This window comes from Planococcus citri, chromosome 2 (genome assembly GCF_950023065.1).
Source record: "Planococcus citri chromosome 2, ihPlaCitr1.1, whole genome shotgun sequence".
Taxonomy (NCBI): Eukaryota; Metazoa; Arthropoda; class Insecta; order Hemiptera; family Pseudococcidae; genus Planococcus; species Planococcus citri.
The window spans coordinates 30,537,559-30,559,752 of NC_088678.1; the positions used below are offsets into that span (position 1 = coordinate 30,537,559).

The window sequence follows — 22,194 nt, forward strand, 5'->3', positions numbered from 1 at the left end:
GGGCTGTGCTCTGGAAGGCCCGATGCTATGGAGGGGCGGGGAAGTGTAAAACAAAATCAGAGACGCAATATTTGTGCTCGGGAGGTTCGAACATTATAAAAACAACACCGATATCATCAAAGTAACTATATTTCAAAAATATATAGTGCAGCATGAAAATCTGACGTCATATTCGTGCTCAGCAAAATCGAATCATGCGGAAAAGACACCCTATTCATTGATAGTTAATTCCCCCAAAATTCTCATTTTACCCCCTCTACGACACCTTTTTTTAATTTTTCACCATGACTCACCAAAAAAAAAAAATGTCGAAAAAATATATGATACTTAGGGGTCAAAAATACATCCAAAAAACGTGTTTAAAATTATTGTACCTCGCAATTTTCATTGTTAGGGAAACGCTGAAAATAAGATGAACAACGCAATTTTGAGGGGTAATTATACGAAGGGAGGCGGTTAAAAATTCTTGTAGGTATACCTCTGTTGCTCACCACACTACCCTAGATAATATTCAACAAATATGGTTCGCATTTTAGTAGGTAAGTAACCATGTTTTTGACAATCACCTAAAAATTGGAGATAGAGATAAAAGTTTGAAACATAAGTTGTACAGTGGGAAAAATTGAACTATTTTTGCTCATCAGATTTTGAAACCAGTTTGTTAATTCGCAGCAACTGCAAGCCATCAAAAAGATACCGGGTTACAAATTAATTAGCCATTTTCAAAATCCGATCAGCAAAAATGGTTCAAGTTTTTACACTCTACAATCCACAGACATTCTTTATTTTACCTACCTTGATGGTAAATATCGAATCGAAGCTATAAATCTGGTAATTACATTAATGTAAGTATAATTGTATAAAGAGGAGAAAATGCTGAATACTGAGAAAATAAAACAAATTGGCATTTACCGATATAGGAATCTTAAGTATTTTTAATAAAATGTAGTAAAAATCTCAAAAAATGCCTCATAAAGCTGAGGGAAATTTTTATTAGGTATGTAGGTACTTCTACACCGCTTTCATTTTACCATGATAATGAAATGATAGATACGAATACTAATTATTTGAAAAACGAATACTTATTTAAAAAAAAAAAAATTACTTATGCGTAGAATCTTTCTTATTATTATTGATTGTGTTTACTTACTTAAGTATGTACTCGTATTTGGTTTTATTAAAATTTCAATATAGGTAGGTACACCTCACCATACCATCATCACATTAACTTGAAATTTACTTGGACAAATTTTTTTTTTCAAAATGTTCAAAAAATCAAAGTCATCACATTTAAATGAGAAAAAAATATGAAAAAACAATGAATTTTGCGTTGTAGATATTTTTTTATTAGTGTACCATTTCATCCGGTGTCTGGTTCTTCGCGCTTAGTGTGAAAACCGTGTAAATTTTTTGGTATTTCATTTGGCGCCGATGAAAACATAGAGCTACTCTTGTCGTCTCAATTATGTAGGCACTCAAGTTAGCGAACTATGTCCACAAATTTGAGCTCGAATTTTTTAAATAATTGTTTTACTTCACACAAAAATTGTGTACAAATCTACGATGATAGATACAGTCAAACTTGGATAAGTGGAACTCATGTAAGTGGAAAACCTCTGTAAGTGGAATGAAATTCGTTTCCCTAGCACTTCTCTATCTAAACCTACGTTGAAGTCACCTCTATAAATGGAAACAGAACCTATATAAGTGGAATTTTGTTTTGAGCAGAAGAACTTCTGGAACTGGAATGTTGCTTTCGTTTTACCTCTATAAGTGAAATTCTTTTCCTTCTTACCTCTTTTTATCATAACAGCACCTCCAGAAATGGAATTCGTTTCGGTTAAAGAGGTAAGAAGGAAGGGAATTTCACTTATAGAGGTAAAACGAAAGCAACATTTCAGTTCCAGAGGTTCTGCTACTCAGAACAAAATTCTACTTATATAGGACTTTAACATAGGTTTTGATGGGGAAGTGGTAGGGAAACGAAAACCTCCATAACTGGAATTCCAGTTGGTTCAACCTCTATAAGTGAAACCTACTTTAATGGAAAACCTTTGTAAGTGGAAAAACTCCGTTTCCCTTGCGATCCCACTTATCCAGGTTTGACTCACGAAGGTTTAGGGGCCCACGAAGCTGACGAGCTTTTTTTGCTCTCTCTTTTAAAAAACGAAAAAAGAAGAAAAAAAACGCGAAGTATATTTTTATTTCCAAATCTTACCTAATATAGGTACAGTAACACGTAACAGGCACCGAAAGTTAGTAAAAACGTAAGAGGAACAAAATTATTAGCAAATAAGCAGCGAATGCTAAAAAAAAATATGTTAAAATTTGTTTGTTGGATTGTTTTTTTTTTGAAGGGGGAGGGGGAGCACGGAATTTTTGGAATTATGGGTTAGGGCATAGGGCCCACCGGGGATTAGGAACTAGGGCTCACAAAACCCTTAATGCGGCACTGACAATTCGACCCAGCTGAGCTCAAAGATTTCATTACTTTCGAGATCTGAGGTAGAAGAGTACCTACTTATTTGAGATTTCTCGACGAGAATTTTTTAATACATAATAAATATCTGACTTACTTATTTTGGGAATTTAAACCCGAACAAACAAGTTACACTAGATGAGTTATCATTTTTGTGTAGAAATCTATGTAGTTATTGTGTGATGGCCTTTGGGATTTTCCAATTCTTTGCGCATGTGAAATGGGGTTGAAGGATTTCATTCGATTTGCCTGGGCGGCTATAGACTTACTTACTTCTCGGTATCGGTAGTTGTTTGAGAAATCGGAAAGCTAATTGAACGTTACAACTTGGACATTTGATCTGTCGGTACCTATATATGAGGTAATTAATTAAATGAAACACTGATGACTTAATTTTACGACGTATTAATATAATTATTGTACTTACCTACCTATTCTGCGAAAAATTCATAACGTGATAAACACGAAGAGGATTTCATATACCTACAGAATGACACAAAGTAGTGCCCGGTGGCTTTTATATTTTCCAAGTGGAAAGAACTAGCGAGATGAATGAAGCGGCGTTGAGTAGGGAAAAATAAGGGCTTTCAAAGCAACCTTGAAAATTTTAGGTCCATTTACATGGTGTCCACAAATTGAAAAACCAGTTTGGTCAAAAAATTCAAACTGGTTTTTATTGGCGCAATGTATTCTACACACTAATGCGACAAAAACGTGATATGAATTTAATTATTGAAACCGGTTCATTAATTTGCAACCAGTTAACAAAAAATACCCAAAAATTGTTGATAGAGAAAAAAGCTTGAAACAAAAGTTGTAGAGAGTGAAAAATTACACAATTCTGCCTAATCATATTTTGAAACCGGTTCATTGGTTCGCATTTAGCAACCAGTTTTTAACAATCACCTAAAAATTGGAGATAGAGAAAAAAACTTGAACAAAAGTTGTAGAGCGTGAAAAATTGAACTGTTTTTGCTGATTAGATTTTGAAACCGGTTCATTGGTTCGCATTTAGCAACCAGTTGTTGACAATCACCTAAAAATTAGAGATAGAGATAAAAGTTTGAAACATAAGTTGTATCTAAAGTGGGAAAAATTGAACTATTTTTGCTCATCAGATTTTGAAACCAGTTCATTAATTCGCAGCAACTGCAAGCCATCAAAAAGATACCGAGGGTTGCCAATTAATTAGCCAGTTTCAAAATCCGATCAGCTAAAATGGTTCAATTTTTCACTCTCTACAACCCACTTTACTCCATCCCAGGCACGTAAAATTGCCTACACACCACGGGAGTTAATAAAGAATGCCTCAGCTCGGCCGGTTCCCGTTTGCGAACCATGAATAGGAAAATTGACAGCCGAAAAGCAACCCGTTTGCGAACCACAATAGGATAGAGATGGCGAAGAAAAAGAATCATTATGCTCATACATTCTAATTCAAGATGTACCCATTTGCGAACCAACCCCCAAAAGTAGGACTTTTGCGAACCGCTCTGTTGTCCTTTTGCGTAAATATGATGAGAAGTAGGAGAATACCTATCATATTGCAATTTCGCTCCATTTGAAGGGTAAGATGGCGATCCAAAAATTTCATCTGAAAAGCACCCAAGGCTGTGGTCTACATTTTCTCCGAGGGACTTTTTCACACCAATTTTCGGGTCTACGAATTCCTCAGGGGGACTTTTTTTATACTCAGGTCTACAAATGCCCCAAGGGACTTTTTCATCGCAATTTTTGAATCTACGAATGCCCCAGGGGGACTTTCTTATACCCGAGACTCGGGAATAAAAACGCCCCGCTTGGCTTGGATGCGAATATTCCCCCGGGGAATTTGTAAACCCACGACTGGTGTGAAAAAGTCCCTACAGGGCATTTCATGCCCGAATTTCGAGTTCTTATTACACGCTAGGACTCAAATTTTGAATTTTCACTCCCCTCCCCACTGTGATTTTTTGCCAATAGGTAGCATCTGTAAAGTGAGAGTGACCTAACTGCAAAATTGTGATTTTTGAGATATGTACAAGCAGTTCAAGGCATGTAGGTACTATTTTTTTTTAAACTTCACTTTATCCAAGTACGTAATTGTGCATGGTGATTGACCCATTCCACTCAAGATAGATACAAATACTTAAGTATCATATTTTCCTGCCACAGGATAGGGTCGTCTCATTTTTGTGGGGAAAAAATTTGCAATTTTAGGTCACTCTGCTGTTGAAATCTTAGTTTTGAAATGACCCTTTGAATATTCGTATAAGTTATGTAAAGTTTTGAAAAACAGTTCAGAGGTATTGAATTTTAGCTATTGGGGGACGGGGTGTTTCCTGGACCACTGAGTTACGTGAGTTATTAGGTGAAGTTTTATTTTTAAGCCAAAAAGGCGTTGACATGTTTACACCTAACTGGTTGGTATTTTTTTTTTTTTTTTTTTTTTTGTTAAACCCCGGTCACAATAGGCGCCGAGGGTTTATTTTTATTTAAAAAGAAAAACAATCTTAATCTTAAGGTTACTAATATTAACTACTATTAATTATCCTAGAATATAGTTATACCTTCACCCCAAGATTAAGATGAGGGACGGAAAGGGGAATGGGAGGGAGAGTGAGACGGATCGTCCACCCTGACCCAGACCCCTAGGCGGTTGCCTAAGGCTCGATCTCTGCCAAGCTCCAGGAGTCGTTATTCACGCGTACCTGTCTGACAGCAGACCGGGCCCCCGACCCGTCTCTGGGGGAAGTTTGATGGGGGAGTGATTTCGCCTAGGGGTGATCCCAACAAGTTGGGGCCCCTAGTTATTAGGCCGTGAGTACATTGAGATATTTGAAATGTCTTACATTGGCTTCAATATGAATCACTCGTTCGCTCGGAGTTCATTTTTAATTTGAATCTCGTTGGTTCGCAAATGTCTCAGTTTTAGATCATTAATCAACGCAACAAAAGAGGAATAATAACAATAGGGCGGTTCGCAAACGTCCTACGCCCCCTCAGCTCAGAGCGCATGTAATTAACGCCCGAGCCGAAGAGATATTCTTTATTTCACCTCTCTTGATGTGTACTGTACTATTCTCCGCGAGTGCGAGTAGATATTGAAGCTATTATAAATCTGGTAATTACATTAATATAAAGAGGAGAAAATGCTGAATACTGAGCAAATTAAAAAAATTGGTATTTACCGATATATCTCAAGTATTTTTAATAAAATGTTGTAAAAATCTCAAAAAATGCCTCATAAAGCTGAGGGAAATTTTTATTAAGTATTTCTACACCACTATCATTTTACCATGATAATGATAGATACGAATACTAATTATTTGAAAAACGAATACCTACTTATTTTTAAAAAAAATTACTTACGTATAAAAATATTTATCTTTCTTATTATTACATAAATGTATTAGCATATATAGTTTTGTTGTAGAGAAATTCTCCAATAGGTATTATAGCTACCTTTGTCAGCACAGCGTTTCAGCGTTGTTCATACTGAAAGTATATAGATTAAGAACTAACGTAAGAAGTGCGCGATTATTGACGAGCGCGATGTTTACCGGAACGAGCCGAACGCGAAGATAAGTGATTTCAAAACAGGTACATTACATACATGTATGTATAGACTTACTTACTTCTCGGTATTGGACCTGTCGGTATATATGAGGTAATTAATTAAATGAAACACTGATGACTTAATTTGTGCGTCGTAAAATTTCCCATTAATACATAACGTGTATGCAGATATCGAAGCTATAAATCTGGTAATTACATGTAAAGAGGAGAAAATGCTGAATACTGAGCAAATTAAAAAAATTGGCATTTACCGATATAAATTATGTACCTATCTTAAGTATTTTTAATAAAATGTATTAAAAATCTCAAAAAATGCCTCATAAACCTGAGGGAAATTTTTATTACGTATTTCTACACCACTTTCATTTTACCATGATAATGATAGAAACGAATACTTGCCCAAAATGCAAATACAGACGTCTGATTCTGTTTTACTCACACCTTGACCTAGCCTCTCTGGATGGGGCTGTGCTCTGGAAGGCCCGATGCTATGGAGGGGCGGGGAAGTGTAAAACAAAATCAGAGACGCAATATTTGTGCTCGGGAGGTTCGAATATTATAAAAACAACACCGATATCATCAAAGTAACTATATTTCAAAAATATATAGGAAAAATTGTGGTTGGGGGGTGGCTGAAGGCTCTGGAGGGGCTAGATTAGTGCAGCATGAAAATCTGACGTCATATTCGTGCTCAGCAAAATCGAATCATGCGGAAAAGTCACCCTATTCATTGATATTTAATTCCCCCAAAATTCTCATTTTACCCCCTCTACGACACCTTTTTTCAATTTTTCATCATGACGCACCAAATAAAAAAAATGTCGAAAAAATATATGATACTTAGGGGTCAAAAATACATCCAAAAAACGTGTTTAAAATTATTATACCTCGCAATTTTCATTGTTAGGGAAACGCTGAAAATAAGATGAACAACGCAATTTTGAGGGGTAAATACGAAGGGAGGCGGTTAATAGTAGATTATGCAACTAGGGAGATAATGTGATTTTCAACAAATTTTGAGGTTTATTTCCTGAGCGAAGCGAGGGAAGTAACTCAAAATGTTTGAAGATCACATTATTTCCCTTGTTACATAATATATTTTACGTTTTTAAGGGAGAGAACCGCTAATTTGTCCGCCGAGCGATTAGCGAGCGGGAGATAATGTAGTAGCATTATCTCCCTAGAAACGTAAAAATTCTTGTAGGTATACCTCTGTTGCTCACCACACTACCCTAGATAATATTCAACAAATATGGTTCGCATTTTAGTAGGTAAGTAACCATGTTTTTGACAATCACCTAAAAATTGGAGATAGAGATAAAAGTTTGAAACATAAGTTGTACAGTGGGAAAAATTGAACTATTTTTGCTCATCAGATTTTGAAACCAGTTCGTTAATTCGCAGCAACTGCAAGCCATCAAAAAGATACCGGGTTACAAATTAATTAGCCATTTTCACAATCCGATCAGCAAAAATGGTTCAATTTTTTACACTCTACAACCCACTTTACTCCATCGCAGGCACGTAAAATTGGCTACACAGTTACACACCACGAGAATTAATAAAGAATGCCTCAGCTCAGAGCGCATGTAATTAACGTCCGAGCCGAGAGATATTCTCTATTTTACCTCCCTTGATGTGTAATGTACTATTCTCCGCGAGTAGATATTGAACCTATTATAAATCTGGTAATTACATTAATGTAAAGAGGAGAAAATACTGAATACTGAGCAAATTAAAAAATTGGTATTTACCGATACCGATATATCTCAAAATTTTTTAATAAAATGTTGTAAAAATCTCAAAAAATGCCTCATAAAGCTGAGGGAAATTTTTATTAAGTACTTCTACGCCACTTTCATTTTACCATGATAATGATAGATACGAATACTAATTATTTGAAAAACAAATACCTACTTATTTTAAAAAAAAAATTACTTACTTACGTATAAGTATTTATCTTTCTTATTATTAGTAGCGTGTACAAGATAGTCAGGGAGCCCACATGAAAAAAATGTACGAGGGGGGTTGAAATTTGGGACCCGGCCCAAAAGTTACTATATGTATCCCACTTTTCAGAAATGTCACTCTGGCAATTCACAGCTGGGGCTTTTAAGCACAGCGAAAGCTCAAAGTTCACAATTTTTATGAACTTTCAACTTGGAAAGTTTTATGGTTAAAACAGGTGGATTCTTATAGGATTTTTCACGCTGAATCCGAATATGCCGGTCTATCGACCCCTAAGTGCCCCCAAAGGGATGCCAGACTGAGTTAAAGGGGTAAAAATCGCAAAAAATGCTGTATTTTTTCAATAAATGTTCGTAAAAATCGTATAGCTAACAAAAAGTGCTGAATTCTTGAAGCACTTTTTGCGCTGAATCCAAATATGCCAGGCTGCTAGCCCCCAAGTGCCCCAAAAAGGGTGCCAGCCTACTTTGAAGGGGCGAAAATGCAAAATATTTAGGTTTTTCACATCTTATTCGCATAAACATACCTAGCATTATTCTGTAATTATTTTTTTCGAAGGCGGTTTGCAAGCACATTTTTGAAAACAGCATAAAATTCTTTTGATAAAATATGCCGTTGAAACTTTATTCTATTTTGCGAATAATGTACATATTTCAGAAAATACAACTCAATGATATAGCAATTTTTGTGTAGGGCTGGTCAAGACAAGTAAAATGGTACCCAATGTACCCATATTCATTGTTTTATGCCAAAAAATAGCATATCTTGGGTCGACCTATTCATAGCCATCAATTTTCGATCTTTTTCAGGGCGGGAAGGGGGAGGGGTAGGGGTCCTCCATAATCCTGTTATTGTTGTATGATATGCTTCTGCAGGATTTTATTGCGAAAAATAGAAAGGCCGACAAGTAATAATCAAAACCGCTAAAAAAAGACTTCAATTTGCCGAATTTTATCTTATTACTTTTAAGGGTTTCGGGGGGAGGGGTTGGAGAGTGTCTCATGGTAACATAGCAAGAGGGGAAATGGTTGAGCGAGGTGGAGGGAAGATCAAAACGTATAATTGCCAGCCAACTGCGGGGAAAAATCTTTAATTTACCAAATTGTCATTTTGCACTACATACTTCCAGGGTGGGAAGGGGGCAGGGGGTCCCCATGACCCCATTATTATTTTACAAGGTCTTTGACATGCTTTTGCAACATTTTATTGCAAAAAAACTCTCGGAACTATTTTTTAAGCTCATAAGAGGAATTTAAATGCGATTTTCACTTACAAACCTATGTTAAATCCCATTTAAACCTTCTAGGCCAACTCGGCCCGGGTTAATGACCTTCAAATGGGCTAATATTTTGGATTTGAGAACTATGTGATGTAATTAAAAAATTAGGGGGGGGTGGGTCAGACCAAAAAAATATTCACTTTTGCATTTTAAGGGACACCCAATCTACGTGTACCTTACTGTTTGTCAAAATTTTTCGAAATATGTAGGAACATCATAAACATTCTCAGTGTCTCTAGAACAATGATATTTTTTCCTCTTCAACATATTAAGGCAGTTGCGCAGCATTTAGAGGTAGGTAGTGATACATTTGATTTTAGAATACTTGCAAACCGCCTTCGAAAAAAATATTTACAGAATAATGCTAGGTATGTTTATGCGAATAAGATGTGAAAAACCTAAATATTTTGCATTTTCGCCCCTTCAAAGTAGGCTGGCACCCTTTTTGGGGCACTTGGGGGCTAGCAGCCTGGCATATTTGGATTCAGCGCAAAAAGTGCTTCAAGAATTCAGCACTTTTTGTTAGCTATACGATTTTTACGAACATTTATTGAAAAAATACAGCATTTTTTGCGATTTTTACCCCTTTAACTCAGTCTGGCATCCCTTTGGGGGCACTTAGGGGTCGATAGACCGGCATATTCGGATTCAGCGTGAAAAATCCTATAAGAATCCACCTGTTTTAACCATAAAACTTTCCAAGTTGAAAGTTCATAAAAATTGTGAACTTTGAGCTTTCGCTGTGCTTAAAAGCCCCAGCTGTGAATTGCCAGAGTGACATTTCTGAAAAGTGGGATACATATGCCCTTCGTTTGGTGAATATACCTAGTTGAACATTTGCCTACTGAAGTAAATAAGGATCGAATTTTTAAAGTAATAATTAAGGTAGGTACAATAAAATTTGAATTTAAAATTTTAAAATTTTAAACACCAAAAATAGACTTCTTGCATAAAAATCGTGGTTTTTATAGTTCTCTCAAAATACAAATTTTCAAAAGTTTCTGCCTTGGCTTGGCTGCCTGTTGTGTTTCCTCAATTTTAGACTTCGTCTTCTAAATTAAAAAAACAAAACAAAACAAAACAAAAAACATTTGTAGGTACCCCAAGAAATCTAAAACAGATAATGTAAACTGTTATGATTCATATGAATAGTTATGATATGAATAGGCAAAATTGGTATTTTCCCCCAAATGAGTCGAACCCCTCCCCCTTCCCCTATCAAAAAACTTCTATTATAGTTTCATCCCTCGAAATAGTGTCAAATTATATTTGCCCCGGGCGGGTCCGCATTGGCTCTCGACTGCCCTGGTTATAACTATAGGATGAATCACCTACATCACTAAATTTCTTGTAATTTTCACCAACACAGTATCGCAGTTATAAAGTACATACAAATTTTTCTGAGGTTTCGTCCTCAACTTTAGTATTTTCTCTTTTCTTTTTCAAGTTAACATCATAAAAAAACTTTCAAATTCTTAAATTTTAAAAGCCAAAAAATAAACTCCTTGCATTAAAAAAACATTATACCATCACATCTACTAGAAATTTACTTAGACGAAATTTTTTTCAAAATGTTCAAAAAATCAAAGTCATCACATTGAAATGATAAAAAAAATATGAAAATAAAACAATGAATTTTGTGTTGAACATACTTTTTTATTAGTGTACCTATTTCATCCGGTGTAAGGTTCTTCGCGCGTAGTGTGAAAACCGTGTAAATTTTTTGATATTTCATTTGGCGCCGATGAAAACATGTCTCTCGTTAGCAGAAGGGAATTAGATACGATTTTTTTTCAACGTTTTTTGCTAAGCAGCCATCATCATTTGTATCCCTATCTGAACCGAATCTCTACTTCTATCTCCTCATTATTTTCATTCTTATCGTTCCACTCCATCAATTTGAATTCTTGGACTATTGCATACGCGGCACCTGTATTGTGGCTCGTATTTCCTGCTTGGTTGATATTCATGAAGACTTCAAAATGGACAATGAAAGTAGAAATGGAAAACTCCTTGTACTGACCATCTCTACAAATATTACGAGGTAGGTAGTGCAAACTATCGTATGAAATAATTACCTACCTATCTGATAACGTAATAGTAGATACATATGTATGTGTAGGTAGGTATAGCATACATAAGATTCATGGGCGAAAACAAACATTGAGATCATTTCGAATAAGGATCCTAAGGAAAATAATGCACCTTAAAACTTATTGACAAAAACCTTCATGACAATTGAAAACTTGCAATTCCTCAAAAACCCTGAGTTAATCTGTGTTGATATCTTTTTTATTCCAAAACTTCTGTAAAGGGGAGAAAACCCCAAATCAACCGTCAAATCGCCCAAAAATTGCATTATGGTTCGTCAATTTTTTTAATAAGTATTTTGCATGCGTGTAGACACCATTAAACGATAAAGAATGGTGCAAACCAGAGGTCTTTGCGATTTTATTGCCAGTTTTTTTTTAAAAATTGCCATTTTTAGCTAAAATACCGCTAATAATTAAAAAAAAAAAAAAAAAAGAAAATGATTCTTACACAATTAGAAAAATTTTCGTCATATTTTGCTAGAAATATCAAAAAAATCCCTCCCCTCACCACACCTATTCGAGTTCAATTCGTGATTTGATTTTTCAATACGTTTGTGTTGGATGTGAATTAAGTTGCATACTCAATTCGCCGTAAATATGCAAACAGAATGAAGTTTTAAAAAAGTCCCAAGACCCCAAGAGCTTCCCATATGTTTGACTCGAGCAAAACTCGAATTTTTCCAGTGTCCAGGCCCTCCTCTGCCTGCTCTTTTTTGAAAATAAACACGAAGCAGGAAGCAGTATTCAAATATCAAAATATAGACGTACGTCTCGCTCACGTGACTCATCATAACACGTGCGCGACATGCAACCAACGTTGCCTAACCTAAATTACTACGATGTTTACATTTTTTAAATTTTTAAATTATTTTTTATCACTTCTCGTGAACTGATAAAATTCAAAATTGAAACGCAAAATATTTGAAAATTTTTCTATCTTCAAATCTTAGACGATTTAGAATTAAAATAGTCTAATATTCAAATGGAATTACTTTTTAAGTTACAGTAATTTGTGTTGTTCATTTTCAGCAGTTGAAATCGAAATGTAAAACGTTCCATCCATAAAATTCCGATGAAGAATTGGTTAGTTTTTATTCAATTTTCTATTGATAACTGATTTGTGTCAGCTTTATAAGTAGTTTTCATACCAATAAATTTATTCCCTAATAAATTTTCAGCTCAAGTATGAAAAGTTCGACTGAAACGAAGACAGAAAATAACCAAACTGTGAAATGGCCGATCGTTTATCATTCCAAGTACAACGTGAAATTTTTTGGTTTCGAGAAATTACATCCATTCGATGCATCAAAATGGGGAAATGTAATCGAGGTACCTACAAATCAATAGTATATTACAATACAAGCACCGAAAGGTTGAAAGTGTCCTTACTTATCATATATTACTTACAGTATTTGAAGCAAGAAAAATTGTTGACCAATGAAAGTCTTAATATTCCGGAGGAAATCCAGAAAGATGAGTTATTGAAGATTCATACTAAGAAATATTTGAACAGTTTGAATGTACGTAGATATCTATTATTTTGTTAATTTATTTTATTCTAGTTTTACATTCAAAATATTTGTTCGCAGTGGAGTTTCAGAGTAGCTGCTGTTGCTGAAATGCCCATATTGGCTTTTTTACCAAATATTATGCTTCAGAGAATGTACCTACAATGTATGAGGTGGTATTTCTATGAAAATATGAACTTATAGTTTTTCTTTTTTATTTCATGATAATTTATTATTTTTCAGATACCAAGTCGGTGGCAGTGTGCTTGCTAGTAAGTTAGCCATGAAACACGGTTGGGCGATAAATATTGGCGGAGGATTTCATCATTGTTCCAAAGGAAGAGGTGGTGGATTCTGTCCTTATGCCGATATAACCATTCTTATTCATAGTCTTTTCGAAGATTCTTGTTTAAAAGTTCAAAAAGCAATGATTATTGATTTAGATGCTCATCAAGTATGTCTTTTTTTTTTTTTTTAATTCTCCATTTGTAGGCACTAAAGCATTCTTTTTTTGTACTGATTATTTGTATAGGGAAATGGACACGAGAGAGATTTCAAAGAAGACGAAAGGGTTTTTATTTTGGACGCGTATAATGTGAATATTTATCCAAACGATAAAATTGCCGAAGAAGGAATCAATCGTGCTGTCGAATTGAGTAATTATACGGCCGATAGTGAATACTTACCCTTAATTGAAAAGTAATTTTTTTCTCAGTTTTTTTTTCACAATTGATGAAGATGACATGTATTGTATTTTTTTTATTTTTTTTGGTTTCAATAGATATATTGAAAAATCACTGAACAAGTTTCATCCAGACATAATCGTTTATAATGCTGGGACCGATATTCTAGAAGGTGATCCTCTTGGAAAACTTTGCGTTACTGCTAACGTAAGAAATTTTATTATTATCACTCGAATAAAAAATCGCATCGTATTCTCAAATACATTTTATTAAAAGTAAAAAAAAAATCATTTTTAGGGAATCATCGAAAGAGATAAAATAGTTTTTATGAAAGCTCGAGAACGAAGAATACCCATCGTGATGCTGACAAGCGGCGGATATTTGAAATGTACAGCCAAAATAATTGCCGATTCAATACTCAACTTAGCCGATCTAGGATTAATTAGTTCTTATTAAAATGTTGCCATTATCAATATAAGGTTGTTATTTATCTACTACTCGTGTTGAAATAATTGTAGTAATCGTCTGTTGGAATGTTCGTTAAAGGTTCTTGGTTTATTATACGGTTTCTGTATTTTTGCTCTTTGGCTAGTAAGATGTTTTGGAGCTGTCTTTGATATTCGGCGTCTCTAAAAAAAATTATTTCAAGTTCAGTTATTTTCACAAGAACTTTAAACAATAAATATGTTACCATACCTGTAAGCTAAATGCTTCATTATTTGTTCTTTTTCCATAGCTTTCAGACTACAGTTGATTAAGTCTTTTTGCATTATTTCTTCGTCTCTTTGTTGTCTTTCTTCGGTTTGTTTTCGTTCTCTGACTTGTTCGTCTAATGCGTGTTTATCCACCTTGATACAAATAATTTAAGTTAATTTCATCAGAATTATTGAATCAAGATATAGTTTAGGATTTATTGACTGTATTACTCAATTAGTCGAAATATCCGCTCAGACCACGAATTATGTTCAATTTAAACGAATCGAGAATAAAGCAGTAAGTATTTGTAGGTATTTGGCAAGCTAAATTTCATTAACGACGCGGACGATTAATCAACAGATGAAAGGAAAAGACTTGATATTACATACCTAAATCTCACATTTTTATGGACGTAAGTATGCTCATAGCTCAATACAAGGCATCGGAAATAACCAATACTTACGCCAATCAATCGTTGCTTATCGTTGAAAATTCGTTGTCTTCTTTCTCGTTCTAATATACGCATTCTTTTTAATTTCTCAACACAATCCTCCGATATCATATTAAATATTTTTATCCAAATTCAAAAAGAATTAATAAAATATTATTTCAATGTTAGCGCAACTAAAACATGTAGCGAGAAAAGTGTTATTCATTGTCATGACGATTTCATATAAACATTCACTCATTCATAATGTGAAAAGCAAGGAATTTTTTTCATCCTTTCGGTATTGAGAATTTTTGGGCTGTTTAAGGTATTGAAAGGGGAATTTCCAATTGAATATTGATGTACCTAAGTAAATGTTGCGATTAAAGATTTATTACTTTTTCAACCTTGTATCTGATCTGAGATTGATACAGTTTACCTACTACTTAGTTCATTTTGATAAGTTTTCAGACGTAATCTGGGTTTCCCACCATAGTTTCATTCATGTAAAAGGTAAGTAAACATTTTGATGACTAAAGATTTTATCAAATGATATATGTACGTATGAGCAGTGGAACTTCGATACGTAATTCAAACAGAAAACATTTCATTTGCGTAATTAATATGAGCTGAAATAGACTCTACAACAAATGAATCATGCAAAGAAAACTCGAATAGGTAATTAGGTACGATCTTATTTCTCGTAATTGTACTGTACATATCTACCTAACATTTTTTTCAATCCATAAACTCTTCCATTTCAGTCATCCAAGTTTACACAGGGATTATTTCCACTTATTTAAATTTTCAAAATAATGTAGAACGAATAATTGACGAAGTTTTTGTTTCAACGATAGTAACTGGTAGGCTATTACGAATTCAAAATTGAAGAAAACACTTGAAGTTTAGGGTCATATTTATAGACGTTACTTAGCAATTGCTTGGCTAAGTAGCGGATTTCTTTTCAATTTTTCTAGCAAATAAATTGAAAATTTCACGTTTTTGAATTGATATATGAATACTTCAGGATCCAATCTCCCAATTTAATGATAGATCCACTTTTAGGAATTCAATCATGACTGGAAAATTAATTTTGAAAATCATTACTTGGCCAAGCAATTGCTAAGTATCGTCTATAAATATGGCCCTAAATCTTTGTAATCTTGTTTTATCTGAACTTGTATTACCCTAATACCTTTACATTGACGTAATAATGGTAATTGAATCACAAGGAGTAAAATGTTTGCGATAATTGCGTTACATTTTTAAAATTTTAGCACCTTTTTGAAGGTAGGTCAGTATCGGTGATGAATTGTTTTCAAGTTTTTAGCGAAATCAAGTTGGGTAAATTAGAAATGCTAACGTGTAACGCAACGACGCCATTAATCATCGTGAATTCATCATTTATTAAAATTAATGTCTCATAACAGTAGGTTAGATTTTTTAACCGTACTACTCCACATTATTTTTCAAAATACTCGTCGAAGCAAAATTTTGCATTATCGAATTACGTAACATTAAAGAAAAACTCTTGTTTACGTCGCCGACGCGAGAACTTTTTACGTTTTCAACTATGGCAACATTGTAAACAAGCTCGTGTTTTTTTTCGTACTGTTTCTGTGTTTGTTTCTGTTTAGGTAGCAGTCTAGCAGATAAAGAGTGTTGTTCGAGTATCGGAAGTGGATGTGTGGTGTCGTGTTTTTTCTCGTAGTGTATGAGTAATTAACACCTTTTTCTCATTATTTTAATCGAGTTTAATTATCGAACATTGTCCAAAAAATAGTTTACTCAGTCGATTTGTTTACTTCGTACGATTGCGAATGCTCTTCCGTTCATTATTGTTCTTTAACTAATTAACCGAGCCGATTCGTAGAATTTTTCGAAATCGTTGCATTCAGATTTCGTAAACAAAATACACCGGTAGCAATTTTTCACCCGAAGTAAGAATTTCGTAGGCAACGTGGTGGTGAAATTTTAATTTAAAATTTCAAGGTTAACTACTCGTAAAAATTCGGTCATTCCGGCTTTTCTTCTGTCACTTTCGCGTTTTTATATCAATATTTTATTTTCTATTTGATCCGAGCGCAGTGTTATAAAATTTTCAAACGGTGGTTCGTATCGTTTTCAACAGATAAACTCACGTGATAAACTTGATTGTTCGGTGCTACTGTACTAAACTTGTTCGTGTAGTAAAATGTACATTGTCGTATCTAATACACATTTTAGTATGTAAACAGAGCGTATATCAACCATGTCAACCACTACTATAAAGAAATGTGCCAATCGTAAATTTTGTACTTTACCGGAAGACTATCCGTTTAAAAATGTCAAATGTCGTTCGACATTGATCGGAAAACCAGCAGATTTTCCCAAATTAATCAAATACGTCGACGAGAATATCATCGGTAGAAATGTCACGTTTTTGGGACCTTTCGGCAGACGCAAAGGTAATGCAAATTTTCTATTAATATGGTACCTACCTATTCTTACATGTTGAGGTGAATAACCACAAATTTTATGGCAGGTAGAGATATATTTAGAAATCAGACATTCGTTTGTCGGCATATGGCTGAAAATCTGTTCATAACGTATGTGAAGTAATTGTAAACAAGCTCAGTTACCTGTCACCTGTCGTCCTGTCATTAGTTCGGTTTTTTTTTCGAAGAAATATGGTTGTTACAGTATATTGACGTGTAATAGAGCTAGGATGGTGGTAGAGAGGAGGGAATACTCGTATTTGCTTCAAGATCTTAAGAATGCTAGAGGCAATGTTCAATGAGTCTTGTCAATTTTTTTCTCAGCTCGATGTAGACTGAAATAGTCTGAATTCAAGGGATTGGGTTAATACAGAAGCTCAGTGATGGGAATAGCTTTTGATCAGAATTTAAACGGAGTTTTCAATGTTCGGTGGAAGGGGTGGGCGAAGGAAACAAATTCATCCATTTTGAGAAATCATACAGCAGTGACTCCTTACCTATCTTATAATATTTCACTTTCAGCGCCTTAGAACTATGAGAAGGCACAAAACCATTTCAAAACACGGGTTCTCACTTTTATTGACCTTGAAAATTAATCTACCTACCTTTCTTGCCCTCTCTATCTAAAAATTGGATTTTTTTGCACCATGTAGTAGGTATATTGTAAAGTAGTTTTATCACCTCTAGAAAACATGAAAATTGATTCAGGAGACCGACATTCGCCTGTAAATTTATTCAGTACTTACCTTAATGTATTTTAACGTTTTTTGAAATATGTTCCAACTTTTTTAGAGGTTTTGGTGTTATGGTCATGTCTGAAACACGTCCTAATTCACTAAACAGTAAACAAAGCTAAATATCAAAAAAATAAGTTGTAGATACTTTAGATATGCCCTTTTTGGGATCAATTCTTTTGCCTTGTTGTTTTTCTTTCCCATCACAGATTTCGAATCATAATGAAATTGTTCAGGTGTTTGATTTGGATCAAGGTTTTGAGTGGATTTTGCCTTGCAGGTTCTATTTATACAAGTTTTAAAAGTCGAAGAAAATTTCTAAGAATTCTGAACCGTCGCGTCCTCCCCGAAATTATGGATTTTTGGAACCTAAGCATCGAAAGTTTGCAAAAAATTCTTGAAGGTTTCTGAATTTTCAGGAACATTGACCTTTTTTTTAAGAACAAAAGTTTTGAAAAATGTTTTTTTCAACTACGTATACTAAAAATCACCCCTCCCCCAAAATTTACTCTAGTTTTTCTTTAGCAAAAAATTGGCAGTGTTGCCATTTTTGGAATATTTCTATAAAATTGGATATGTTTTCGGATCTTTCCTTGCTCTCAAGCAAACATTTTTTTGGATGTTTCAACGATTTTGGTATCATTCTGAAGTCCCACGACGTTTCTATTTCCTGCAGAATTTTAAAATTTCTCTGCAGCAGCCGAAAGTTAGGAGTACGAAAATATCTAAAGATTCATTTTAGCTACGTTCAGGCTATTAGCATGTGTAAAAAATGAATTATAATGGGTAAGATGGGCAAATCTGTCTCCATTTTTGACTATTCCCTGGCAAAACCTTGAAGGCGGGTAAAGGGCAAAACTGAAAATTTTCAAATCCATCCTTCTGAGTACAAAAAATGACGAGGTTTCAAACGTGCTCAATCCATTTTTGATATTATTTTGAGTGCTAATCTGAAGGTAGAGAAGAAAGATTTTACACAAACTTTACAAGGCACATCATAGGTCTAATTGTAAGTATCAAAATGTTATAGGTTTTCAAAAGGGCTGATTCCAGTTTTGATTTCATTTTGAGTCAAAACTTTAACAAAGAAGGGGAGCGATGAAGCAAAACTCAACATTTTCAAAATCGTTTTGTTACAGATATCAAAATGTAGATTTTCGAAGGTGCTAAAGTGATTTTTGATGTAGATTCAGGGTGAGAATTTTAAATTTTTGGAGCAATGCAAAACTCACTACATATTTTTAAATTCGGCGTGTTGTACTGTACAAAATGTAAGGCTTCCAAAGAGCTGAATCTATTTTTATACCGCGGTTTTATTTTCAAAAATTCTCCCTCTTTGAAAACCCGAAGGTCTTTTCTGAGTTTAGTCAACTCTCTAAATTGGAAACAGTGAAATTTCACTGCTTAGCAGTCACGACATTTTGGCTTCTTAAAAGCAGTAAGTAGTTTTTTACTGCAAAACAAAGAAGCCAAAATGTCGTGACTGCTAAGCAGTGAAATTTCACTGTTTCAAATTTAGAGAGAAAATCCTCCGACATTCATTTTTTTCTCGATCCACTCTAACGACCTTTCGATAATTTTCGATAGTTGAAATGATCATCTATTTTGATCAAGAATTTGTTCAGCATGATTATTTTTTAATAGGTACCTCTTCGTCCTCTTCAGGGTCATTCCACGTCAATTGGATCAAGAATAGGTAGGAGGGGGGGGGGTTCGGCGATTTTTTTGAAATTTTTCTTGTGGAAAGACCTTTTGAAGGGATGACCGATGGCGCAAATCGCAGCCCTCTGGCCCATTTTTAAAGGCAGCCAGGGGGTGTCAAAGTTTTCAGTGAACCTAGAATATCATCCATTTCAGCAGTGGATTGCTCGATAACCGCGATACCTTCCAAAATGAAACATTTCCCCATAGATAGGGGTTTTGAAAGGCTTTTTGATGATATCATAAAAATCAGGGTTGCCACTTTTTTTCGTAAAAAAAATTAGCTCAAAAAGTTTCGAAACGTAGTTTTTATATCGTTCCAACTCTCAAAAATTCTGAAAAAAAACATTATGGACAACTTTTCATGCTGAACAATATATTTAAAATTGGGATGGTACCATGTTGAAAAGTTGATTTGAAAAATTTTAAAGTTGGCGAAAAAATGCGATTTTTTGAATTAAAACATGAAAAAAAAGTTTTGATTGGTGAAGTTGACACATTTGACCCCTATGATGTTTGAAATTGAAAATTGAATTTTTTCGAATTTTGACTTTTTTGTGTGGATTTTGAGCTAATTTTTTGTACGATAAAAAGTGGCAACCCTGACTTTATTTCAAAAACCCTAACTATGGGAAAATGTTCCATTTTGGTAGGTACCTATCGCGGTTATCGAGTAATCAACTGTTGAAATAGATGATATTTGAAGTTCACTGAAAACTTTGACATCCCCTGGCTGCCTTTAAAAATGGGCTAGAGGGCTGCGATTTGCGCCATCGGTCATCCTTCGGAAGGTCTTTCCACAGGAAAAATTTCAAAAAAATCGCCGAACCCCCCTATCACTTCTTGGTCCAATCGACGTGGAATGACCCTTCATAGACGCATTCATTTTGATACGAGTAGATTGACAACTTTTTCGTATGAATTGCTGACTTGACGTGTAGGTGTGTAATTAAGAATTATTAAGAAACTTCGAATAATTTGCAGTATCTGCATTCTGCATTGTATTATCCACAGTTGGGAAAATCCGAGTAGGAAAAATATAAACCTTAATTAATAATTTCAGTCCTAGTGAGGGTTTTTATATTGTTAAGAGAAAAGTACTATCGTCGGCGGTTATTTTTATTTAAAAAAATTACGTACTCGGAATCGCACCCGTAGACTGTTTGAAATGATGATTGATCATCGTTGATTAAAAGAATGCCGCTTCGTTAAATTATCATTTTTCATCGTAACTCGATGTCATAATTTATTCAGTAAACATCATATCTTCTTTCTACTTGATACGATATAGTTATAAAGTGATGAGTTTACTTATTATTTTATATTGCAGTAAAAAAATTATTATGAGGTTATTTGTCAAAGATCCTACCTTATTTTTGACGTACTATATTTCACACTCTGTTCGCTGTTTTACGTCATGCACTGATTGATTGGCAAATATTGAAATTGTAATCTCAAGTGCTGGCGAAGGAAAAGAGATTCTTGTATTATTTTCTTTAAATATTTGTCGCCGATTTCAAAGTTTTTTGTACCGAAATGCGAGCATATGCGGTTTACTCGTATTTGTCAACTCATGTAGGGAAAATATGAAATATCTTTTCGACTAGTACAATACCAACAATACATTCGTTTGGAGGTACATATTTAATTCCTCGCTCAGCGGTAAAGTACTCATCATACGATATCATGGCGGACGAAACGGATCGGATATTCGCCAACTATGTGAAAAAATAAATTTTTCTGTAATATTACGACGTAAATTAGCAAGGAAATGTATTCCAACGTGTACACAATGGAGAACGTGAATATGATGACTAAAAAATAAAAAATGAAAAAAAAAACAAGAGATAATTAGCATTTAATAGAAGAGAAAAAAAACACCACCAACAAATGGTAATTATTTTGTCAACTTTGCCAACATTTGCGATGATTCGTGCACATGTCCTTTCCACACACCCCAGATCCCAACTAGGCAACTACATAGCTCTAAGTACACTCGAATCTGCTTCTGCTGCCAGTGCCAGGCAATTGAGCTGCAATTTTTTTCTTCCTGACCTAAATAACTTCCCGATGGAGAAATTTACCGCGTACGAGGCTAAATAAAGGCATATCACGTATTCAGCTCGAGCTCACCTTTACAAAGGTGTTTAATATCGCGTGCCCATCGATACAATCGTATTGTCTGGGCTTTTCGTGGATTTTTTCAAGGTTACCTATGTGATAGAAGTTGATAAATTGCATTAAGGTTATTGATATCGACGTTTGGGAATTTTTAATACTAAAACAGTGCAGCAAATGGGCAATCGAAATTCTAAGAAATTGATTACAACGTCATTATTTGAGTTGCGTGTTCATGTCAAAGCATGTCAAAGATTTCAGATACTGTACCTAGTCATCGATGTCCACGATCTTGATTTTATAGCTAGGTTCCTTACCTATCCACTGAGCAGTCTATACTCGTAAGCGTTGCGGTAATTGGTAAATTTAAATGTTATTCTGATCTCGTGAATTCATTTCTGCATTACTAATTGAGCTTTTTCGAGATAAGCTAATGAGAAAAGGAAACGTAAAGGTTAACATATTGAAACAAT

General features: G+C 34.5%; 3 protein-coding genes across 6 annotated transcripts in view; 2 read left to right on the plus strand and 1 right to left on the minus strand.

The window, feature by feature from the left end:
* Positions 1-12,267: 12,267 nt before the first annotated feature.
* On the plus strand, positions 12,268-14,270 carry HDAC11 (Histone deacetylase 11). Its single transcript, XM_065349613.1, has 8 exons — positions 12,268-12,460; positions 12,556-12,706; positions 12,787-12,897; positions 12,967-13,058; positions 13,129-13,339; positions 13,418-13,584; positions 13,667-13,775; positions 13,866-14,270. Exons 1-8 carry the CDS (start codon positions 12,450-12,452, stop codon positions 14,022-14,024), a joined length of 1,011 nt encoding a protein of 336 aa, XP_065205685.1. The 5' UTR covers positions 12,268-12,449; the 3' UTR covers positions 14,025-14,270.
* LOC135835379 (RIB43A-like with coiled-coils protein 2) lies at positions 13,819-15,241 on the minus strand. Of its 3 annotated transcripts, none has more exons than XR_010556872.1 (3): positions 14,654-15,241; positions 14,265-14,416; positions 13,819-14,197 (listed from the first exon to the last, which is right to left on the minus strand). XR_010556872.1 is itself a non-coding variant. In XM_065349614.1 (3 exons), the coding sequence occupies exons 1-3, from the start codon at positions 14,824-14,826 to the stop codon at positions 14,056-14,058; spliced, it is 393 nt and encodes a 130-aa protein (XP_065205686.1). In that variant the 5' UTR covers positions 14,827-15,071; the 3' UTR covers positions 13,819-14,055. The 3 variants fall into 3 exon arrangements, 1 of the variants encoding a protein (XP_065205686.1); XR_010556871.1 differs by lacking the exon at positions 14,654-15,241 and adding an exon at positions 14,495-14,643; XM_065349614.1 differs by having other exon boundaries at positions 14,728-15,071.
* Positions 15,242-16,317: 1,076 nt separating this feature from the next.
* The window catches only part of LOC135835380 (uncharacterized), a 39,065-nt gene continuing 33,188 nt past the window's right edge, over positions 16,318-22,194 (plus strand). The window contains exon 1 of one of the 2 annotated variants that reach the window (XM_065349616.1): positions 16,318-17,138. In XM_065349616.1, the coding sequence (XP_065205688.1) occupies positions 16,943-17,138 (196 nt within the window). In that variant the 5' untranslated portion in view covers positions 16,318-16,942. The remainder of the gene's footprint in view (positions 17,139-22,194) is intronic. The other variant, XM_065349615.1, reaches the window with a different exon arrangement.

What these genes read in the sequence shown, in the direction of transcription:
- HDAC11 (XM_065349613.1), top strand. An exon ending in ATGTACCTACAATGTATGAG is followed by an intron (nt 13,059 to 13,128) that starts GTGGTATTTCTA and finishes ATTATTTTTCAG; the next exon opens with ATACCAAGTCGGTGGCAGTG. An exon ending in AACTTTGCGTTACTGCTAAC is followed by an intron (nt 13,776 to 13,865) that starts GTAAGAAATTTT and finishes AATCATTTTTAG; the next exon opens with GGAATCATCGAAAGAGATAA.
- LOC135835379 (XM_065349614.1), bottom strand. Translation starts at nt 14,826, where the DNA reads ATGATATCGGAGGATTGTGTTGAGAAATTAAAAAGAATGCGTATATTA. An exon ending in ATAAGCAACGATTGATTGGC is followed by an intron (nt 14,417 to 14,727) that starts GTAAGTATTGGT and finishes ATTTGTATCAAG; the next exon opens with GTGGATAAACACGCATTAGA. An exon ending in ATGAAGCATTTAGCTTACAG is followed by an intron (nt 14,198 to 14,264) that starts GTATGGTAACAT and finishes AATTTTTTTTAG; the next exon opens with AGACGCCGAATATCAAAGAC.